Source organism: Xyrauchen texanus, chromosome 16, assembly GCF_025860055.1.
Source record: "Xyrauchen texanus isolate HMW12.3.18 chromosome 16, RBS_HiC_50CHRs, whole genome shotgun sequence".
In the NCBI taxonomy this organism is placed as follows: domain Eukaryota; kingdom Metazoa; phylum Chordata; class Actinopteri; order Cypriniformes; family Catostomidae; genus Xyrauchen; species Xyrauchen texanus.
Window position 1 is genome coordinate 21,483,400 of NC_068291.1, and position 22,944 is coordinate 21,506,343.

Genomic DNA, 22,944 nt, shown 5'->3' on the forward strand with positions numbered 1-22,944 from the left:
GACGTCTCGGGTGTGTTACGTCATAAACATAAAATGTTTAGGTCACTGTATCAAGTTAAATATACACTCACCTAAAGGATTATTAGGAACACCATACTAATACGGTGTTTGACCCCCTTTCGCCTTCAGAACTGCCTTAAATCTACGTGGCATTGATTCAACAAGGTGCTGAAAGCATTCTTTAGAAATGTTGGCCCATATTGATAGGATAGCATCTTGCAGTTGATGGAGATTTGTGGGATGCACATCCAGGGCACGAAGCTCCCATTCCACCACATCCCAAAGATGCTCTATTGGGTTGAGATCTGGTGACTGTGGGGCCCATTTTAGTACAGTGAACTCATTGTCATGTTCAAGAAACCAATTTGAAATGATTCGAGCTTTGTGACATGGTGCATTATCCTGCTGGAAGTAGCCATCAGAGGATGGGTACATGGTGGCCATAAAGGGATGGACATGGTCAGAAACAATGCTCAGGTAGGACGTGGCATTTAAACGATGCCCAGTTGGCACTAAGGGGCCTAAAGTGTGCCAAGAAAACATCCCCCACACCATTATACCACCACCACCAGCCTGCACAGTGGTAACCAGGCATGATGAATCCATGTTCTCATTCTGTTTACGCCAAATTCTGACTCTACCATCTGAATGTCTCAACAGAAATTGAGACTCATCAGACCAGGCAACATTTTTCCAGTCTTCAACTGTCCAATTTTGGTGAGCTCTTGCAAATTGTAGCCTCTTTTTCTTATTTGTAGTGGAGATGATTGGTACCTGGTGGGGTCTTCTGCTGTTGTAGCCCATCCGCCTCAAGGTTGTGCATGTTGTGGCTTCACAAATGCTTTGCTGCATACCTCGGTTGTAACGAGTGGTTATTTCAGGCAAAGTTGCTCTTCTATCAGTTTGAATCAGTCGGCCCATTCTCCTCTGGCCTCTAGCATCAACAAGGCATTTTCGCCCACAGGACTGCTGCCTACTGGATGTTTTTCCCTTTTCACAACATTCTTTGTAAACCCTAGAAATGGTTGTGCGTGAAAATCCCAGTAACTGAGCAGATTGTGAAATACTCAGACCGGCCTGTCTGGCACCAACAACCATGCCACGCTCAAAATTGCTTAAATCACCTTTCTTTCCCATTCTGACATTCAGTTTGGAGTTCAGGAGATTGTCTTGACCAGGACCACACCCCTAAATGCATTGAAGCAACTGCCATGTGATTGGTTGATTAGATAATTGCATTAATGAGAAATTGAACAGGTGTTCCTAATAATCCTTTAGGTGAGTGTAGTTTAATACTCAATCTTTAAATACATCAAGAGAACATAGTTCGAATCCATCAGTGTGAAAGGTGCAGTGTCTGAATGCGACATTGTCTGATTTACATCCATGGTCGTGGGGAAATGAACATTCACTGCAACTTGTTTACATTTTCATGTGTCGCACGAAGAAATGGATTGGCTTCTTTCAGCTCCTTGTTGAAAACGCGTTTTATTTGGGCATTTCTAACTTGTGCTGACTGACAGAACGACAAAGAATGTAAGCACCAAGCATGTGATGTCATCGCCATGGTAACCAGATTTCACATTTCAGGTGATTTGCTGAAAGACTTGAATAAAAGTATTGTCAAATCAACGTGCAACACAACAAAATTGCTTCTCTTCTCTGCAAACTATACTAGATACAATAGTGAGAAGGACAAAGAGGATATATAATCTCAGAAAGAAAAAAAAAAAACAGCAAGCCTACCAGCTGAAACTGGGACATAATTACATTTTTTAGAGATTTGTCAGGACTCTGGGACACACCTCTTAAAATCTGGACTGTGTAAACAGGGACTTCTGGTCAACCTATATACAGCATTTATAATTGGTGAATATGCACTAGGATTAATGTACAGTACAATGGGACTAAAAGCTCCCTGGGGTAAAAGGCACATTTGGTTTTATTTTCTCGGAAAACACTAAATAGCAACAAAAATTACCACAGCACTTTGCTGCAATGTCTAGAGCTTAATTTTGAGGCAATTTGATGTTTTTTTTTTTTTTAAATGTTGCTAATTTATTTACCTATTGAAAATAACTGAAATCATCATGTTTATTTTTTGATACACAATACTTATTTGACATTTTCAGTTTTGTTCAAGGTGATTAAGTCATAGGTTTTTAAAATAAATTTCCAATAAGTGAAAGGATAGTTTTGGGGTAAAAAGCACCCCCCCAAAAAAGCACTTAATTTTTCAAGGAATACTCCGGGTTCAATACAAGTTGAAATCATGTTAACATACAAATTGTTTACGTCTTGTGGCTATACTTCGGAAATCATGTGTATTAAATGTTTACTGATTGTCCCCATTTACTTCTATTGTAAGTGCCTCACAGGAACCCAGATTTTTTTCTTTTTGGTCAAAATTATTGTTTGTGGTAATCAATATTATGCCACAAATGCTGATGATTGAGCTTAACTGGTATTAAACCCAAAAAGTATTCCTTTAGGTGGGGCAAATAGATTTATTAAGTGGGTTTACGCTGACTGATCCAGTCACAATGGAGATTAATTTGTTTAAAGAAAACTTGAGATGTTAAAAAATGCCAAATGTGTTTAAAATTAACAGGAAATTATGCACCCTTTTCTGAAGTGTTTATTTTGAATAAGCAAAATAATGCAGAAATCTTAATTTGTTACTCAAAAAAGCATGTTGCTGTCTCAAAATTATTTGCATTAGTTGACATTTTTTGCACTATAATTATTGGCACTATATTTACACAATATCACTATAACCCCACTAGGGGCCTTGTACCCCGAGTGAGGGTAAAAGGCTCCCTCACCAACTTTTTTTAAAAACGTAATTCATTCAAAACAACCTTCCGTTATCATTTCTTTTCACACATAATGTTTCTCCATCAGTATTCAATAATAAAAATGTAATCTTGACACGCTTTGTAACCAGAAAAAAGCTATTTTCTTTAAGATGTGCGTTTAGCCTCCTTGTTCCCTAATCATCTATCGGTATTCACTTTACAGTAAGATTCCATTTGTTGACATTATTTAACATAAACTAACAATGAGCTAGTCTTGAATGATCTTGGATAAAGTTAATTTCAACATTGGATTTCAGTAATCCATTTGTAATGTTAACCCTAGTTAATACACTATGAATTAACATGAACTAACAAGGAACAATTGTATTTTTATTATCTTACATTAACAAAGATTCAGAGATGCTGAAAAAAAATATTGTTAGTTCATGATACCTAATGCATTCACTAGTGTTAACGAGTAGAACATTATTGTAAAGTGTTACCCATCTATCTATATAAAGCAGAAGTGGTTCAACCAAGACAATTTTATTTTGTTGAAGCCTGAAATGTTTTTGTAAACGTTGATCATAAATGTCAATGTTTGGTTGTTTTACTTCTGAATGTGGGTCTGTCTGCTTTGTGGAATATTCAAAATAGTCATTTTTGTGGTAAGTTTAACCACAGAATGATTCCCCACTTTATCTGGTATGGTTGAATGATTTTAAATGGTAGAGAGCTGGAGGACAGCTGAAGAGCATTATTACTGAAATAAGAGAATGCTACACTTGAATTATGGTTGATGCCTTTCTGTGTCCGTATTTTAGAGTTGGAATGTGCATAAAAATCTCTTTCACGGATGCTGAATGTGCTCTGTTTGTCGAAAAGGAGAGCGCTGCATCTGAGGTTGACTGATGGTTATGATGACCTCTTTTATTTGACAGATGGAGTATCAAATACAGCAGCTGTCAAACTTAATAAACGAGGACATGAATAAATGAATCCAATCACACAATCCAAGCAAGTGCTTTACATATATTCATACTTTTACAAAGTTCCTCTGTCTTTATGGTGGAACACCGTAATGATGATAATGATAATAATAATACAGAACATAAAACCCAAAGTCATGGTTAAAAATAGAGTGATCCATTGAAAAGATGTCCATGTCCTTGTTAAAATATGTATAATCTAGGTCAAGCTGCAGAATCAACAGGAAAGACTCAAGATAGTGATCTTCAGAACTTGTCAATAGGTCAAAGCAGTTGGCGCCAAGTCTCATATGGAGCCCAATTAATGTAGTATGTCTCCGTTTGTGTTCATCTCCAATTTGACTTTCCCTCAATTGAATGAATGGGTCCTGGGGCAAAATGTGGATCATGTTGACAGGGCTGAATGCTACTTCTGAAAGGTCTTTTCGTTGTGAGGAGATACTGAAAATGTGTGTGTATATGTATATATGTATGTATATATATATATATATATATATATATATATATATATATTTATATTAAGGCCTATTGCATTCATTTGAGCATAAATGTATCATTGGTATCAGCCAGAAAAAGCTATTGGACATCGACTGATTGTTTAAAAACAGCTGATGATCAGGACCGATTATATTTCTATCTGTCATTCAAAATCTGTCAGAAGAACACATTGCAATTTATAAGCTTAGCCAGGATCGCTATTCAGAATTATGTAAATTTGACTTTACATTTATGCATTTGGCAGACACTTTTATCCAAAGCGACTTACAGTGGAATTATTACAGGGACAATCCCCCCGGAGCTATCTGGAGTTAAGTGCCTTGCTCAAGGACACAATGGTGGTGGCTGTGGGGCTCGGACCAGCGTCCTTCTGATTACCAGTTATGTGCTTAGACCACGTGTTTTGTTTGCTGAGACCAGTTACTCTGAAATATAGAAGACATGAAGAAACATAGATAACAAATGTATTACTTTAATTTCTTTCAAAGTTATATAATTAATTATCAGTATTTTGAAACCAATTATAGCACAAAAAAAGCAGAATCATCAAATAAGTTGTTTTGGCAGATGTGGTAAAGAATCAGATATTGGGATTGGCACACAAAATGTATATAATTTATTAGTGTACATCTTGAATGGCGGTACATCGCATCTGACTTAAATGTTAGTTGGCGAGTCTGTGACATGCCAACCGGATAGGCACTCTTCAGTGCAAAATTACTTTTTTGGAGTGACTATTTGCACTAGGTGTAAATAGCACCTGACACACAGTGCAGCTATTTGCACTCAAATCGTCTGGTGGAAACACAGAAATTGAAGACAAACTGCACCCCAAGTGTTGCTGCAATGGTGTGTGTGTGTGCTTTTTTCATGCGGACGACCCGGGTTCTAATTCACCTTTTGTCCCACTTTTTCCCATTCTGTTTCCACTCTTAATATTTCCTTTAATACTACATATAATAATAAATCAAAATTTATATAAAGGTTGATTTACCTTGCAGTGATTTGGTCAAGTTGACAGTCAGGGAGTTGAGAGACCGGTTTGATCGGGGTAAAATGAATCATGGTTTTATATTAATATTGTAGCATCTATATGTTTTGGCGGAAGCCATATTTTTTTATGCAATTAACCATGGTGTTACTAAAGTAATATGGTGTTAATATACACTGCCTGGCCAAAACAAATTCATTGTTTGGATTTAAATAAGCAGATACTTAAGACCTTATAATTGGATCATTATTGCAGTAATGAATGTTTCCGCTGGCAACAATAATTTTTTTCCACACGTACAGTGCGACGAGAATTTAAAGGATTGGGACTAAACCGCTATGTGGCCACAAGAAAGACACTTGTTAGTGAGGCTAATCAACAAAAACAACATCATGTATAGTGCCCACTGTACAAGCCTCTGGAGGCAGTGTTATGATCTGCAGTTGGTTCAATTGGTCAGGTCTAGGCTCAGCAATGTTATGCAGCAATAAAATGAAGTCAGCTGACAAACTGAATGTACTGAATGACCAGGTTATCCCATTAATGGTGTTTTTTTCCCTGACTGCATGGATATATTCCAAGACAACAATGCCAAGATTCATCGGGCTGAAATTGTGAAAGAGTGGTTCAGGAAGCATGAGAAATCATTTTCACACATGAATTGGCCACCACAGAGTCCTGAACTTGACCCCATTCAAAGTCTTTGGGATGTGCTGGAGAAGACTTTACGGATTGGGTCGACTCTCCCATCACCTTGAAGACCTTATGCCGCAAAAATGGCATAAAACATAGGGAGTACAACAACATTAGAAAAGAACCAACCATTGTCAAGCAACCTCTTCAATTATGCAGAACATCAAGACTAAATGGGAATTACTGAACCAAGTTTCAACCAATCAATCATATCAAACCCCAAATGTCATAATATTATGTTATGGTTCTCTTATAAGTTTTAGCTATTACATCCTCATACAGTTGAAAAATTAGCATAATTATGGCTGTGTACAAGATGTCTTTAATATACAATTATTAGTTATTGAGTTAAAATATGCAAGAGGAATTATTACATCAAAATAGGTTTAAAAAATATTTATAATAATGAATTGCTGGTGGGAGTGGTGGTATTTGTTAAACATGAGTGAACGGAACAAGTAGAATCCAAGAAGTGGTCCTTGCTTGTTAACATAAATCATTAAAAGAGGAGATTTATGCATTTTGTTTATTCAGGTTGAATGATATTTTTTTTTTTTATAAAAAGTTCAAGACAACAGAAGCATATTAAATATGAATATACAATTGTGGCAGGGCGGACGGCGGTGCCGGGTCATGATTCTACATACCCGGTCCCTTATCAGGCTAATCAAGCCTCCGAGAGGGATAAAGGCCTACTGCGGAGGGTTGTGCGGGAGAGAGAGATCATTTACGGACATGTCCGTCATGTGTGTGTTTGTCTTTTGGTTTAAGTTATTCATTAAAATATTATTTATATTATCAAGCCGGTTCTCGCCTCTTTCTTGCCATTGAAATGTTTACAAATATAACATATCAAATGTTTATTAAAATGCTTTTTCCCCCTGTCCAATTAAAATTTGTAAAAATGTTGCCAGTCCAGCAATCTGATTGAGATGGTACATAAGGCCACATCTGTGCTGATTACTCTGCATTAGTTTACATTGTCAGCTAAATTTATATTAATTAGTGATGGTTATGGAAGCTACGATACTTCTCATATATGCTATATGGTTACATCTACCATGAAAATTGAACATGCTTTATATTTCCTTTTTATAGGGTTTACATGGCAGACTGTGATGACCCATGTATGCCAGAGGAACTCTTTATGTGGATTTAAGAGTGAATCTGTGGATCAGGTGAGCTTTCAGACACATGCTGAAACTATGGACAGAACTTGGCCAGAGTGCTCAATGCAAAAGAAGGCTAAAATATGTTCCTCCAAAAGAGAAAAAAGTAAAGAAATAAAGGAGAAGAACACCGAGAGAGACCGGAAGCTGTATCCCCTCAGGGGAAGGCATGGATTGGGTGAAGTGGGCACACTTAACTGCTGTGTTGTACTAATGCGTTTGGACGAGAGCGGAACTTGTAAAAACAGCATGAAGGCCTTGCGTAAAAGTGAAGGAAAGCAGGTGAAGGAATTGCAGGGAAAGGCGAAAATCTGCAAGTGTCGCAAGAAAGCCTGTAAATCTTGCCGGTCAGCGCCTGAACCAAAAAGCAAAGTGAAACCTGATAAATATGCCTTATATACAGAATTCATCCCAGAACCACGCCAGAGGCGGCTGGCCTCCCTGAATGCAGAAGCAGTTAACAGTCTGCTTTTGGACAGAGATGACCCACAGCAAACATCAAAACTCTCCAAGAAGAAGCAGCAACAGACAAAAGGGGGCAGTTCTCTCTCGAAAGATACAGTTAAAGATAATGATTGTTCTAGAAAAGGGCAAGACAACCGCAAACGTGTGGGTACAGGAGATACAGACCAACGTAAAAAACTTAAAAAGGCAAAGAAGGAGACCGAGGGTATTGATTTACAGACTCTTAATAGTCGAACTCCGAAACGTCTCGCAGGATTAACTGCTGCCACCCTGCTCAAGCTTACCAGCACGTCCTCGGAAGTGAAACGCAGAGGCAAAACAGACAGTAAACCGAGCAGCGCAGGATCACGAGGGAAACAGCTTAAGGATAAATCGCATAAACAGCAGCTCAACTTGCCCTGCCAGTCTGAGCTAAACGTATCGCAGCAATGCTGCAGCCTCTGTGAGAAGCAAGCCCTCCACTGGGATGGGAGTACAGGAAGCCATGGCTTCATTAGCCCTGGATATCAGTGCAGATCCATGCTTGGCTACCCCCTGAAGCCTGTGAAGGAAGAGAAAACAGAGACTGATGTGAAATCATATTACTGCTGTTCTCAGGAGAGATCAGTGGAGTACTGCCATAGACTAGCCCTGTTCCTTGGTCAGAAAGCCTATCCTGAAACGGATGAACATTCAATAAAAGGGTTTATACCTGCTTCTCATACACTGAGCCATCCAGCAATGCCCATGCCCATCCCGTGTTACTCTGGGTACTATGTCCACATTGCTCACCATGGTACTCCACCACATCCTGTTAGCTCAAATCCTGGGACCCATGCACCCTCGACACTGTGCCCCACTGGGGTCCAAAGACCCAAACTGCTGCCCTCTTCAGTGTCCCATACGACGGGGATCCCTCATCCGGCATACTGTAATTCTGTGGGGACCTGCTGTGGAGAACCCTGCAGGCTCAGCAGCTATACCTACAGGCCCACTCAACCCATCACTAGCAGGGGATGCTCATACAATCCAGGATGCTCAAGCTGCATGCACAAAATGGAAACAGGTAGGAAGATTTTTTTTCCCCCATTTTGTCAAACTACCTCCCATAACAGTAACTTTGCAAGGGGGTTGATCCTTTGAACAAAATCACTTGCTCTTAATGTCAACATGAAATCAGAATTGACCCTGTTTAACTCCAAGGCAATAGTCCACCCAAATATTTAAATTCTCTCATCATTTACTGACCGTCATGCCATCCGAGATGTGTATGGCTTTCATTCTTCTGCAGAACACAAGTAAAGATTTTTTAGAACCAAATATCAGCTCTGTAGGTCCATACAATGCAAGTAATTGGTGACCAAAAAGCACATACAGGCAGCATAAAAGTAATCCAAAAGACAATAGTGTTTTAACCCATGTCTTCTGAAGTGATCCAGTCGGTTTTGGGTGTCAACAGGACAAAATGTAACATCTTTTTCACTGTACATCTTGCCATTGCAGTCTCTAGGCACAATCATGATTTCAAGCTTGATTGCACTTCCTAATGCTAAACGCATGCTCAGAACGCTAGATGGCACTATAGGATGTGTAATTGAGCTTGAAATCATGATCGCCAAGGAGACTAGATGTCAAGATTTATAGTAAAAAAGATGCTTGTGTTCTGCAGAAGAAACATACACATACAGAGTCATACACATCTGGGATGACATGAGGGTAAATAAATAATAAGAGAATTTTCATTTTCGGGTTAAATAATCCTTTAATACATATTCCTGGTCTTATAGTGCTCGATTCTTCAGAGCATGTTATTCCAAAGATGGAAACTTTTGTCTTCAAAATCATTCATCAGAATGTATTAAAGTAGTAGTTCACCCAAAAATTTACTCACCCTTATGCTGTCTCAAACTTGTATGTCTTTTTTTTTTCTGTGCAACACAAAGAAAGATATTTACACATCCAAGCTCCAAAAAGGGCACAAAGGGAGCATTAAGGTCACGAATCTTGACATCTGCAGTCTTCTAGGTGTGGTCATGATTTGAGGCTTGATTACACTTCCTTGTGCTTGATGCATGGGCAGAAAGCATGTACAGTACATTTACATGGGCAGAGTTGGGGATGCTCTAGAGTAGGGGTGTCCAAACTATTTCTATTGGGGGCCAGATGCCAAAAAATAAGGTGCATATTTCTCTCACCACTTGTAAGGACACTTGTAAAGGAACAGTGATGTAACATTTTTATATGAAATATTCTACTGTTATTATTATTATAAATATTATACTGAGCTTCTTTTATTTTCACTGCCATTGGATAGAATAATTTTGTTACGTACATTCAGTGTCACTGCAAAGCACATATAACAGCTACTGAGCATTGTTGGGTGTGATGCATCACAATAATCAGAACCAGATTACATTTCCTGCTAAAATGTGATTCAAGGAATTACACTTTTTTTTTTTTTGTAACCCAATCATAGTTTCTGTTCTGTTGTTACTTGTATTACAAATATGATTTTAATTTGGTAAAAATGATTGCGCTCCCATGCCCACATGAGCTGAACATGTGCAGTACAGGCATATATGTGTGAGTGTCTTGAGGTTTTAATTTGGGGCGGTTTGATTGTGGGATGTTGCGCTTAGTGGTATTTAGGGGCACAGTTGTAGTTCAGTTTGTTACAACCGGTAATGTGTCACAACAGGGCATGCATTAAAAATTACTAAATTCATAAACAAAAGATACTTTATACATGACAAAGGACGTCTTCTCTAATAAACCAATCAATAAATAAACATTTTATTTTTTAAATTAACCTTACAGGCAGCACCAAACTACATCAGTCCTGACAGATCTCCTTAAGCCACTAATAATATATTGATTTGACACTATATATTTCCTTTTGTCATTAACAAACATATACTGTAGGTAGGCTTAATTCTTAATAGATTAGTAGCTAGTTCATCAACATTTAAATCTATCAAATCAAACTTTCATGACATTCATAACTACATTAATGTATTTTCATTTATTAAGCGATAATGCAATAATGCTAAATGGGTTATTCATGAAGGTTTTACAATGTTAATATATTTTATATGACATAAACTACCACAAAGAAGCAATTCTGTGTCTTTTTTATTTTATTTATGTTTTTTCTTTGAAAATATGCACCTGACCAGTGGTTCCCAAATTATTTACCTTGAAGCCCCCTCTACTTAAGTATACACATAGAGTATATCACTGCCATGGATGCACGCTCTCTCTCTCCTGGCGCGCTATGTGTTTGCATGCGAGAGAGCACTATCATTGATGGCCGTGAGAAATGCTAAATTATGTTTATAATACAATGATTTTTGTGAACGTGATTTTGCATAACCATGATAGACATGATACTTGATACATTTCTAGTGGTTGGCATTTATACTGGTCTATTACACATTGACGTGCATGCATCTGCTTGATGGTCTCATTATAAAGCATTAACAAGGTATGCCATTTTAAGAGGTTTTTACAGTGCTGTAGTGTGTAGTTATGATGTTATCGAATGTTCATGACCATTGAAGATCCAAGAACACATGTTCTTATCCATGCGACAGCCAGTGCACCTGCATTTGAATCAGAATACTGTAAATTTGGTGCACGTCATCTTCACGCAGTTGTGCAATGAGGCTGTTATAGAGTGACATTTCAGGATTTGTTTAATTAATGTTTTCATGTTTGAGATTTTGCTCATCACTTTGAGTTAGAAGAGGATGCTGACATGCTGTTTATTGTTATAGCACATATTAGGGATCCACACATTTTAATTTGACCCACTAATTTTCTCAGAATCTTGTGTGTGACCGCAAGATTAATCTGTCATTATTCAGAACACATAAAAACAAGCAAGAAACTCTGCTTAAACTATCGTCACAAGGTATATATCTCCCTCAGTCTCTGCGTGCACATGAAGGAAAGAGGGAGGGAGAGGACAGTGCTCGCAGCGATGTGAGTGAAAAAGCGGCGCTTTTAATGCAAAAATTACTAACGCACCTCTTTTAAAAGTAATTGGTATATGAGGGAAGATGCATTAGCGAGTTTTAACTCTGATGGTAGGCTGCAATAATAAGTTCATAACTTTGGTCATTAGATCAGCTGTTACTCATAATTTTCTGCATTCACATGCATTAAAACACTCTGCAGAGCCCTGATTATTGTAAATAATTCACAAAATTTACTGTATCCTAATGGCGTAAATTAGTGTTTGTTATTATTATCTTTACTAAAATACAATTATTTGGACTTCTTATGGGGGGGTCCCTAATGCCCCCGCCCCCCCAATTCTAGCACTGCTTTTGTCTACATCCATAACAGTGACCTAGCCTCTGTGGTACAAGTCATTGTGAATGAGCTCACACAGACTCTAAGGTGACTGATCTTAAGGTGTACACAACAAACACTGTGACATTAAGAGATGTGAAAACCTCCATTGAGGTCATATCAAAGACTTATGGAAAAAAGTAATGGCTTGAGTATGAGAGAAATTAAATGTAATTCTCTTCTGCAGCCATGTCATTGTGGCTACATGTTCCCTGCAGTCTGTTTGCTGCTGGTTTGAATGCGAGTAATTTGGGAGGGTGCTGGTTATTTTTGTTGGCAGGAGACTTGAACTGTCTGTTCATTGTGTGGTCTCACAGCCACCTGTGAATCTCGGCACAGGCGTCGAAGTCTGCAGACATGCTCCCTTGTTGATTTTTAACCACACGGCTGCGTTATGATTTTCACTCACTGTAATCCCTGTTAATCAGACAGCAATCTGACACTCAGTGGGTTTCTCTTTTGGTACAGCACGACTTTGTGACAAACAAGCCAGAGAAATCTTGAGTAGAGGTCAACCGATAGTGGATTTTACCGATACTGATAACCAAGTTGGGCAGTACCTGCCGATAACCAATTAATCAACCAGTAGTTTTAAAACTTTATTCTGAATGAAAATATAACACTCAAAGTAAAATAGTGCTTTATCTTTGTTACAAAAATAAACTGTACTGACTGAACCATGAAAATATATTCAAACTTCATAATAACAGTGAAATTTTATTCAGTACAGTTGTATGAAGAGTAGCAATATTCACAGATAGTAGTATTCGGCTAAACTCGGTGGTGAAGTGGCTCAGATTATGAGCCCAGGCCAGGGGCTCATAATGCAAACAGATTTGAACTGAACACAAGGATCTTGAGACACATTTCCAAGTTGAACATCTTTCCTAAAAAGCATTTAAACAACTCGTTGTTTAATCTGACCATTTGTGTCTTGCTCTCTTGTAAGTGTTTCTCAAAGTCCTCCACCAACTGTAAGGGGCTGTTTACACCAAACACTTTTGCAACCATCCATTTATTTTTCTATGTAGATGCGTGCTAGATGAACGTCTTTGTTTTCCTATGTTTTTGTTTATTCAGCATCTCGTGCAGGCGTGCTGATTTTTAGATGATGTGTCTAATTAAAAAGAACTTTAAAAGCATATTGAGAGCATACTGGTTTCTGTTAAACTGTATTCGTTGCGATGTGTCTAGTCTTTTTTAGCGCAAGAATGTTATCGATCTGAAGTCATCGTATTACAGTGAGGATAATTTTTTTTATTATTGAAATCAGATGCGTTTCTGATTTGTTTCTCTCGGCTGCATGAAGAAATTTATTTGCTTTCTCACGTCACTAGCTTTATATATGCAACTTAGCTGGCTAACAAATGCATAAACGTGACCAGCTGGATAAAAACAAATGCAAATAGATGACAATAGATGGTAACAATCGTGACATTTAAACATTTTGGTAGGACTTGCGTGTGCTTTTGTCACATTGTTCTAACCACTTGAGGTTAGCTTTAATGTTAGCATCCAGCCTTGTCGGCAAAAATACTGCTGTTCTCTAATAATGCAGCATCTAGTCAACAAATTAATTACTTTATAATAATATGACAACGTGTACTGTAGTATACTGTGTGTGTGTGTGTGTGTGTGTGTGTGTGTGTGTGTGTGTGTGTGTGTGTGTGTGTGTGTGTGTGTGTGTGTGTGTGTGTGTGTGTATATATATTATACCTTTTCATTGTTGATGTTTTAAATCCGCATCTGAAGTGTTCAGCTCCATGCAGAGTGTAGTTTCACATGTCGAAACAAACACCGCAAGGCATCAGTGAAGTGCCGCTCTCATACTGTATAATGACAACGAACCCTACCCAGCCACTCCAGCACCAAACTCAATGGGGAAACTATCAGTGTGGATTTTTGGCTATAACTGATGGTTCCAGAAATCTGTTATCGGTGCCAATTAATCGGCAAAACCTATATATCGGTTGACCTCTAATTTTGAGCATTATTTTCAAACTGGTATATTTTCATTGATATACAGTACTGTGCAAAACTCTTAGGTACATAAGATGTTTAACAAAAACATTTGTCTTAAGATGGTTATTTATATCTTTAGCTGGAATGTGTCAATAGGAAATGTTATACTCCCAAACATTCCTTCTGCAAATAGAATAGATTAGAAGAACAGGGAGCCCTGCAACAGATGTCATGGCCCCCACAAATCCCCCCACTGAACATCGAGTCAGTATGGGATTACATGAAGAGACAGAAGTAAATGAGACAGCTTAAATAGAAGAACTGTGGCAAATTCTCCAAGAAGCTTGGAACATCCTATCTATTAACAATCAAGAAACATTTTGTCCAGATGTACAAAGGATAATTGGTGCTGTTTTGAAGGCAAAGGTGTTCACACCGAATATTGATTTGGCTTTTTTATGTTTACAGGACTTTGGATGATGTTAATTGAAAAATGAAAACTAATTATGGCACTATTTTTGAATATATCCTCACTATGCAACATTTTCACAAGTGCCTAAAACTTTTGCACAGTACTGTATAGATTTAGGTGTACAAATAGCGTAATGTTTAGAAGTCGAAGGCATCTGTTGAAATACACTAGGAAATTGCAGACTCTTTCATACGTACAAAATCCACTGTGTAATACTAAGTGGCCTAAGTGTTCACAGTAAATGCTGAGTATTAGTGGATTTTAAATTGATTTAAAGTGCTCGATATGTAGTGTATATTTCCTGCATTAATGCAACACTTCATGTTTGAGTGAACGTGCAATTCCTGCATTTTTCCGTACATTCCTGCAGAGTTGAATCCCCCACCCCCACCATTCTGTAGAGGCCAAGAATTGAGAACAGGTTTATCTTAAGTGTTGTTAGATTTTATTTGCATTGGCAGAATGTGATTGCAGTGCAAACCCACTTGTCACTTTGTGGGCTTATTCTGTGGGCTTTTTGATCTGGTCAAAATTGGTATTTAATTGGTGTGTAATTAAGTGTGTAACCTCTTTTGCCCTGACAGAATTCCAGATTATAAAAAAAAAAACTGAGTGCATTTGCCATTCCTTGATGTAAAACCTCAGGAGATAATTTGGTTGATTGATTTGTATATTGGAGTTGAGAAATGCGTGGAGGAACATTAGACCAGTCCTTCACATCTGATCTTTTGCATAAGAGGTCCCTAAAGGGGTCTGCCTTGCTGTAGGTTAAAACTATGAACTGGTTAGTCATCTATTAAAGATTACTCTTCCCCCACTGTGGTGAAGTGGCCACTAATACAATAATTTAACAGGACATACTTAATTAAAATTCTATGACTTGTCAGATGAGTGAATAAATGCTTCCCCTGACTTTTGACCTTGTGCTGCTTTGACCGCAGATATATACTAGACCACATTAAATGATTGGAAAGAAACTCACTAGCCTATCTGGGACTTTCAGTGTCAATTAAAATGCAATCTTTACCAAATATTAGATATAGTGCAATACTTTTACATCAAGAGGAGGTTAGTAAAATGTTCTTTGAATCACAATATTCACAATATAACAGAAAGGTCTTTGTTTTAAAGGTCAGTGTTTGAACTGTAAAGCTTGGTATACAAAGGCTAGTTTTACATCCTAACAGCTGCTGAACTGTCTATACACTTTTTATTTATTGCACAGTTTCCAAAGAAATCTAGGTAGTCTAAACTTAGAATGATGATTACAGACGTCACCTAACTTTTCATGCTTTACCAAAACAATTTAACACATTTGCAGGCATTTACTGTTTACCTAAAATTTTCTTGAAACTGACTGCCTTCCCATCACTATGGGATCTGTGTAGGCAACTGACAGAAGGTTTCCTAAGATTGGCTCATCCACCTTGAAATTTGTCGATATGTGTTTTTCGAAATGCCAAAACAAGCCATCCATTTCCTTGGATCACAGCAATGGGATGATAATTGACTGATGACTTTTTTTTTTTATTTAGTGAAAGATATATATTAGAATCTGTTCTAGTAATCAGTTACATAGTGTGAACATTTGACCAAAATCTTATATCCTGGCAGTATCAGAGATTCACTTTTTTAGGGCGAATACTTTCAGCTCTGAATTAATTTTCATGGTCATTTTTAATTTAAGAGGGCATATTTAGCCTAACCACACAGATTATTTATTTCTAAAAACACATAGCTTATCAATTTATATCAGATACTTGACAATCCATTCATTAATATTTATTCTCATAATAAACCATTATGGATGTTACTTTTAAAACCAAATCCATATTAAATACAAAAGTAGCTGTAAATAATACACAACATATCATAACACAATAATGACATGTAGAGACATTTGTCATTTAACACAGTGTCTACAGAGGCACCAAACTCACAACTAGTTTCTACTTTAAATATTTGTATTGCGGTATGAGTAATACATAAATTGTTATGTAATATTGTTATTTTTATGTATTTTGTGTTTTAATTTTATATCACAGTAATGGTATAGATCGTCTCAGCAGTTACTGTCGTAAACTCTGTTCCCTGATGGAGGGAACGAGACGTTGTGTCAATATAGTGACACTAGGGGTCGCTCTTGGGAGCCCGATTCACCTTCAGATCTTTGAGAAAAGGCCAATGAGAAATTGGCGAGTTGAATTTGAATGCCACTCCCCCCGACATACGGGTATAAAAGGGAGACCTTCGGATTCATTCAGGTTTTGCACTGAGGAGCCGAGACATTACAGCGGTGCAGTTTAGCCTGTGGCAAGAGGGACACAACGTCTTGTTACCTCCATCAGGGAACGGAGGTTACGACAGTAACCGAGACGTTCCTCTTCTGTCACTCACTCGACGTGGTGTAGTGAGACTAGGGGTCCCAATATGAAACGCCACAAAGTTTGAACTTGTCACGTGAACTGCCATTGCAGGTGTAGGCAAGCTACTGCAAATGTAAGAACAGATGCTTTCGGGCTGCACAGAGCCTCCCCAGATGCCCCAAAACTTCGGGTGCTTCCCCATAGCCCTGAAGTGGGAGAAGGAGACGTGTCCAGTATGGTAGCATGCCGTGCCAGCCACTGCCTTTTCTCTCTAAGAATTGGCTGGGGCCCTAAATGCTCATAAAATGTGCCGGGGAAGGTGTTTTTTTCCATTCCTATTCTGTCAGGGGGAAAAGAACCAACGGAGGCCACACCTTGCCCTTCTTGGGGAGAGGGTATGAAAGTGGCGGATACATCATATGGGCCCACCGGGCCACACATGTGAGAGGTGTGGTGGTAGGTCTGACCCTTTGTGGGGGAAGAGTTTTCTACAAGCACAGCAGCCGGGCAGAGGAGACTCTGCCAATGGAGACACAGGTCTACTGAAACAGAGAAGGGAGACCGTAATGCGGAAAATACACACAGGAGGCCACTAGGGTAGCTGAGACCTGTGGAGCACTTACCCCAGTACAGGGCCTGTTAGCACACATACTGGGTCTGACTACGGATTCCTCTGCTGAATTTGTGAGTAAGAGGGCTTGGAGGAAGAGCATCCAGGGTTCACAAGTCAGGAACACGCATGGGAGAAAGAGCGCACGGCTTCACCTACCTTGGAGGGGAAAGGCACTATTCACAAGCGACACACCAGGCCAGCAGTCCGTGTAACGAAACTTACCTGCTCGTACCTGAAAGAAAACGGGACGAGACCAGCTCAACCCTGAGATTGTAGAATCTCACAAAGGTATTGGCCAGTGACCACAAGGATGCCACACTTCCCGTGGAGTGTACTCAATCCCGCAAGGGGGCGGGCAAGGACTGGACCTTGTATGCTAGCACTATGGCGTCCACGATCCAGTGGGCAAGCCTCTGTTTGGAGACAGCTTTCCCTTTCCGCAGTCCGCCAAAGCAGACAAAGAGTGCTCAGTGTCTAAAGCTCTGCATGCGGTCCAAGTAGATGCACAAAGCATGCACTGGACACAGCAACGATAAGGCTGGGTCTGCCTCCTCCAGGGGCAGCACTTGCCGGTTCACTACCTTATCCCTTAAAGGGGTCGTGGGAACCTTGAGCACATAGCCCGGTCCGGGTCTCAGGATCATGTGAGAGTTACCCGGACTGAACTCTAGGCACTCTTTGCTAACAGAGAACGGTTGCAGGTCCCCGACCCTCTTGGTGGAAGGGAGCGGGGTCAGGAGGATAGTCTTCAGAGAGATGGCCTTCAGCTCGACTGATTCAAGGGGCTCGAAGGGAGCTCTCCGTAGGCCCGAGAGGACCACGGAGAGGTCCCAGGAGGGAAAGAGGCACGGTCTAGGGGGGTTCAACCTCCTGGTGTCTCTCAGGAACCTGATAATCAAGTTTTGCTTGCCAAGGGACTTACCTTAGATGTTGTTGTGAAAGGCTGCTATGGCAACTACATAAACCTTGTGAGTGGTGTGGGACAGCTGCCCGTCCAGTCTCTATTGCAGGAAGGAAAGCACTGACCCGACTGCGCAACTCTGGGGGTCTTTGCCACGGGAAGAACACCACCTAGCAAAGATATGCCACTTCAGGGAGTAGAGGTGCATTGTAGAAGGAGCTCTAGCCTGAGTGATCGTGTTGACCACAGCGGGCGGCAGACCACTGGAACTGCAGTGGTATTCAGCTTGCTGTCGATCTAACCGCTCGGCTCCGAAGAAAAATTCTGAATGAATCCACATACCGGTCTCCCTTTTATACCTGTATGTCGGGGGTAGTGGCATGCAAATTCAACTCGCCAATTTCTCCTTGGCCTTTTCTCAAAGATCTGAAGGTGAATTGGGCTCCCAAGAGCGACCCCTTGTGTCACTACTTCGACACAACGTTGAGTGAGTGACAGAAGGGAACACAATATTCTTAATTTTTGCTGTATATTCAACACACAATGTTTGCATATTGCATAACCATGTAGTTGCTAATGCCTATTTTTTTAATAATAAAAAATTAAGTGAATTAAATACTTTACACATGAAAGGAACTTCATCTAATTTGCTATTTTCTTTTTTATTTAGAACTTGATGGATGTAAACCCTACAATACTTTTATTCATATATTAATAATAAGTCTTGCATTAACAGCAAAAACAGCTTCATGTTTTTGTTCAAAACAAGAAATTCTTATAGTTAACAGTAATATATACAAAATATGATTGGATGAGTCATGTTTAAAACCGTTGTAAAATAGTCAGTAAATTTACACCTGTGACCACATATTAAAGGAATATTCCTCAATGTAAGTCTCATCCCTCCTTTTCTTTTTAAAAAGCAAAAATATGGGTACTTACATTAGAAGGGAATGGGGGGGGGAATCCATAAACGTTCAAATACTCAGTTTCCAAAGTATAGTCACAAGACATAAACAATATGTGTGTTAACATGATTTTAGTGTGATAAAATCACTTACTAACCTTTTCTGTGTAAAGTTATTTCCAATTTTACAACTTTGAAAACCCTACAATGAATGTAAAAAAGACGATTTGAACAACTTCACAGCTCAAATAACACATGAGTTTTAACAGAGGATTGAATATAAGTGCTTTTAAAAAATGAAAAGCTTCACATTTCTGCTTTTAAACCCTCCAAAAATTGGCCACATTCACTTTCATTGTAAGTGCCTCACTGTAACCTTGATTTTTGCTTTTTTCAAAGAAAGGACAGATGAGTCAAAATAATTTTTTGTGGTAATTGACATTATGCCATAAATGCTGTCAATTGAGCTTAACTTGTATTGAACCTGGAATATTCTTTTTAATGCAAACCTCAGCACACATATTATGGAAACCGTAAATAACCTACGCTTTCATCAAGCATTACGACACATCAAAACTAAATTACTTTCATTATAATCACTGATGCTGTCTACACTACAAGTTCTCGTCTGCGACAGAGTTTGCCAAGTAGACCATAATTTTATAGCTTTGTGTCCGATAAGTTTTAGTTTTTATCATCCTGAGGATGTGTCGTGGTATAAACAGTATAGCAGAATCCCTAACATTTATTTTTGCATATATTTACCTTCACGTGCAGTTCCTGTCACCAAATCCAATACCCTCAAGGTTGCATCTAATTGTGGTTACAGGCTCTTAGCTTTGCCTCTGACCACACAGCAGCTGGCACACCGACTCATTTATGACTGAATTAGTCTGCAGTGTTGTATTACATGCAATATGGTGTATTACAGGTTTGTTTATGACTATAAATGTTGTGACCGTGGCAATATATAAATCAATAATTTTTGCTCTCTCCATCCCCCTACAGAAGACTATTCTTACCCACTGGATGATCACAGCTCATCTTTCAGCATGCCTTCTGCCTTGCCTCTCTCCATCTGCCCCATCTCTAGCGTGCCTCCACCCACCCAGTCAGTGCCCCACCTGCAGTCACCGCTTCCCGACAGCGGTCGGCCACAGGTGCAGATAAGAGTGGGTCGGGAGTGCCCTCAGAGGGCCAAGGCACCCAGTGGCTCTTGTTCTGGGGTGCGGAACTCTGCTGCTTTCCCACACATTAAGGATGGCCAGCTGGGGGCAGGCCATGGGAGCACCGCTGCCAAGCAGTCTAAGATCAACCATCACCGGGCAACAAACGGCTGGCTGCCTGTTGGTGTGGCAACTGAAAAGGAGGTATTCATCGTGGTACGTACTTGAGTTGCTCTGTCCTGGAATGATATCAGTACAGACTGGCTATGTGTGGAGCATTTGAAAGTTTAAAATGTGAAATTTTGGTGTCAGTTGCCCTGAAGCAGAGAATTTATATTCCTTCTGCTTTAAGCAGAAGTTCATTAAAAGACATTATGTTTATTTCTTATTCTTGGCAAATGGCAAAATTGTGCCCCCTAGCAGTTTTTGTAGAAAAGCTGTTTGACTCCAAATGTTAGTTATAAACATTGTTGTATCACAATCATTGGAAAATACATTATTATTAAATTCCAGTGAGGTACTTAAGGAAAAATATTTCCTTAATATATTTGAAACAGCCAGTGGGCACACCTGTGTCAATGAACGTTATGGTTTAAAAACATTTGCCACATGTTGATATTTTCTTTTTGTGTTTATTAAATGTATTTTGCATTTTAGTATTTTTCAGAACTGAAACATCATTATTAAATGAGAGTGAGCATTTTAAGTCATTCATAGTTTTCATTCAGGTTTTTTTGTTTTTACCGTAGAATCATATTTGTGAATTTCTATGATTTAAAGTTATGTATAGATATTTTTAAAGTATCAAAATTTTGTTTACAATTGTTGTTACTTCATGTCTTCATTGTTGTGGTGAATCCAAAGGCATTTTGACCAAATACAGATTAAGAATCATTGTTTTTAACTCTTAAATGGCTAAGAAATTACCCAAACATCACAGGATGGTTAAATCATTGGTGTTAAGATAAATGTAAAAAATACAACACAATATTGCAATTTTCCATTCTCTATATTTTATCATTTTGTTTAAGGCTGAGGACTCAACATTGCTGCGTAGGTGCTATGAAGGAGTGCAGAGGGATGGAGAGGTGATCAGGGTCAGAGACACAGTGCTGCTGCGCTCAGGTCCCAGGAAGAAGTCCTTGCCTTATGTGGCCAAAGTCTCTGCCTTCTGGGAAGACCCTGAGTCAGGTATCGCAAATGAAGTCTTTAAACACTTTTTTCCATTACACTGCGAGTTATCAAAGAAAGTTATAACAAACATAATGGCACTCCTTTAAAGAAGTCATAATACTTGATATTAAAGAGATACAAAAGTCTATGGAGCATATTGATTACTTCTTGTTACTGCAAAACATGAACCAATTTTCCAAATACTCTGCCTATTTTTAGGGGAGCTGATGATGAGCTTGTTTTGGTACTACCGCCCAGAACACACTCAGGGGGGCCGCAATCCCAGCATGCACTGTGAGGTGAGTCCACAAATTTTCCATAGCATGGCAATGTCCTCTGGGGAATTGCAATGTCAACATTTGACTTCCTTTTGATTATGAGTTTCATTCGAGGATGTAGTCAGCACAAATTTCCTGTGCTCTGTAAACCACTGAAATAAGTTCTCTGGACAAACACTTGAGTCACAGCACCCTCAAACATGTTATGAAATCTTCCTCCCATAGGGCCACCCCTGTTTACGTACAGTACTATAATTCATGATGAGAATATTTAAATGTACATTTTTAACATTCTCCAACATCCATTTTGGGTTCAAATAAACTTGTTTCCCATTGTATTTGTTGCAATTTTTTTTCTTTTGTTTAAAGTATTTGATGCCATGTGAATTTTTCAGAATGAGATTTTCGCATCTCGGCATCAGGACGAGAACAGTGTGGCATGTATCGAGGATAAGTGCTATGTATTGACATTAGCACAGTTCTGTAGGTAAGTCTTATGATGTTAAATGCTATCATTATTTAATCACCCTCATGTTGTTCCAAACCTGTATGCTGTTATTTCTGAATACAAAAATGTCATAGGGGCAGATTTACTAAGAATGAATTGTGCCCGCTAAAAGCGCCGTTTTTCTTTGCACATGCTAACTGCGTTCGTTTAGTGCCCGATTCACTAAAGGAATTATGCCGATCAGGCAACGGCGCAAACACGGCCACATGGTGATCATGATTTCAAGCTCGATTACACTTCCTAAAGTACCATCTAGTGCTCCACGCATGCGTCAAGCACTAGGAGGTGCAATCGAGCTTGAAGTCATGATCGTACCTAGAGACTGCAGTGACAAGATGTACAGATGTAGTATTTGGTCTATTTATCCCCCAAAACCAACTGGATCGCTTCAAATTACATTAACTAAACCACTGGAGTCGTATTGATTATTTTTGCTGACTTTATCTCCTTTTTGGATCTTCAAAGGCTTGCTCACCATTCACTTGCATTGTATAGATAAACAGAGCTGAATATTCTTCAATTGTGTTCAGCAGAACAAAGTAAAGTCGTTCATGTCTGGGATGGCATGAGAGTAAATTATAAGATCATTTTTATTTTTGGGTGAACTATCCCTTTAAATGTCTTAAGAAGTCTTGGAACGCCATGAGGGAGAGTACAAAA

General features: G+C 39.0%; 1 protein-coding gene across 2 annotated transcripts in view; it reads left to right on the forward strand.

Moving 5' to 3' along the window:
- The window catches only part of LOC127657026 (bromo adjacent homology domain-containing 1 protein-like), a 43,111-nt gene that overhangs the window by 17,763 nt on the left and 2,404 nt on the right, over positions 1-22,944 (forward strand). For both annotated transcript variants that reach the window (XM_052145664.1, XM_052145665.1), the window contains exons 2-6: positions 7,068-8,648; positions 20,168-20,541; positions 21,357-21,516; positions 21,718-21,797; positions 22,172-22,263. In XM_052145664.1, coding sequence (XP_052001624.1) covers positions 7,088-8,648; positions 20,168-20,541; positions 21,357-21,516; positions 21,718-21,797; positions 22,172-22,263 — 2,267 coding nt within the window. In that variant the 5' untranslated portion in view covers positions 7,068-7,087. The remainder of the gene's footprint in view (positions 1-7,067; positions 8,649-20,167; positions 20,542-21,356; positions 21,517-21,717; positions 21,798-22,171; positions 22,264-22,944) is intronic.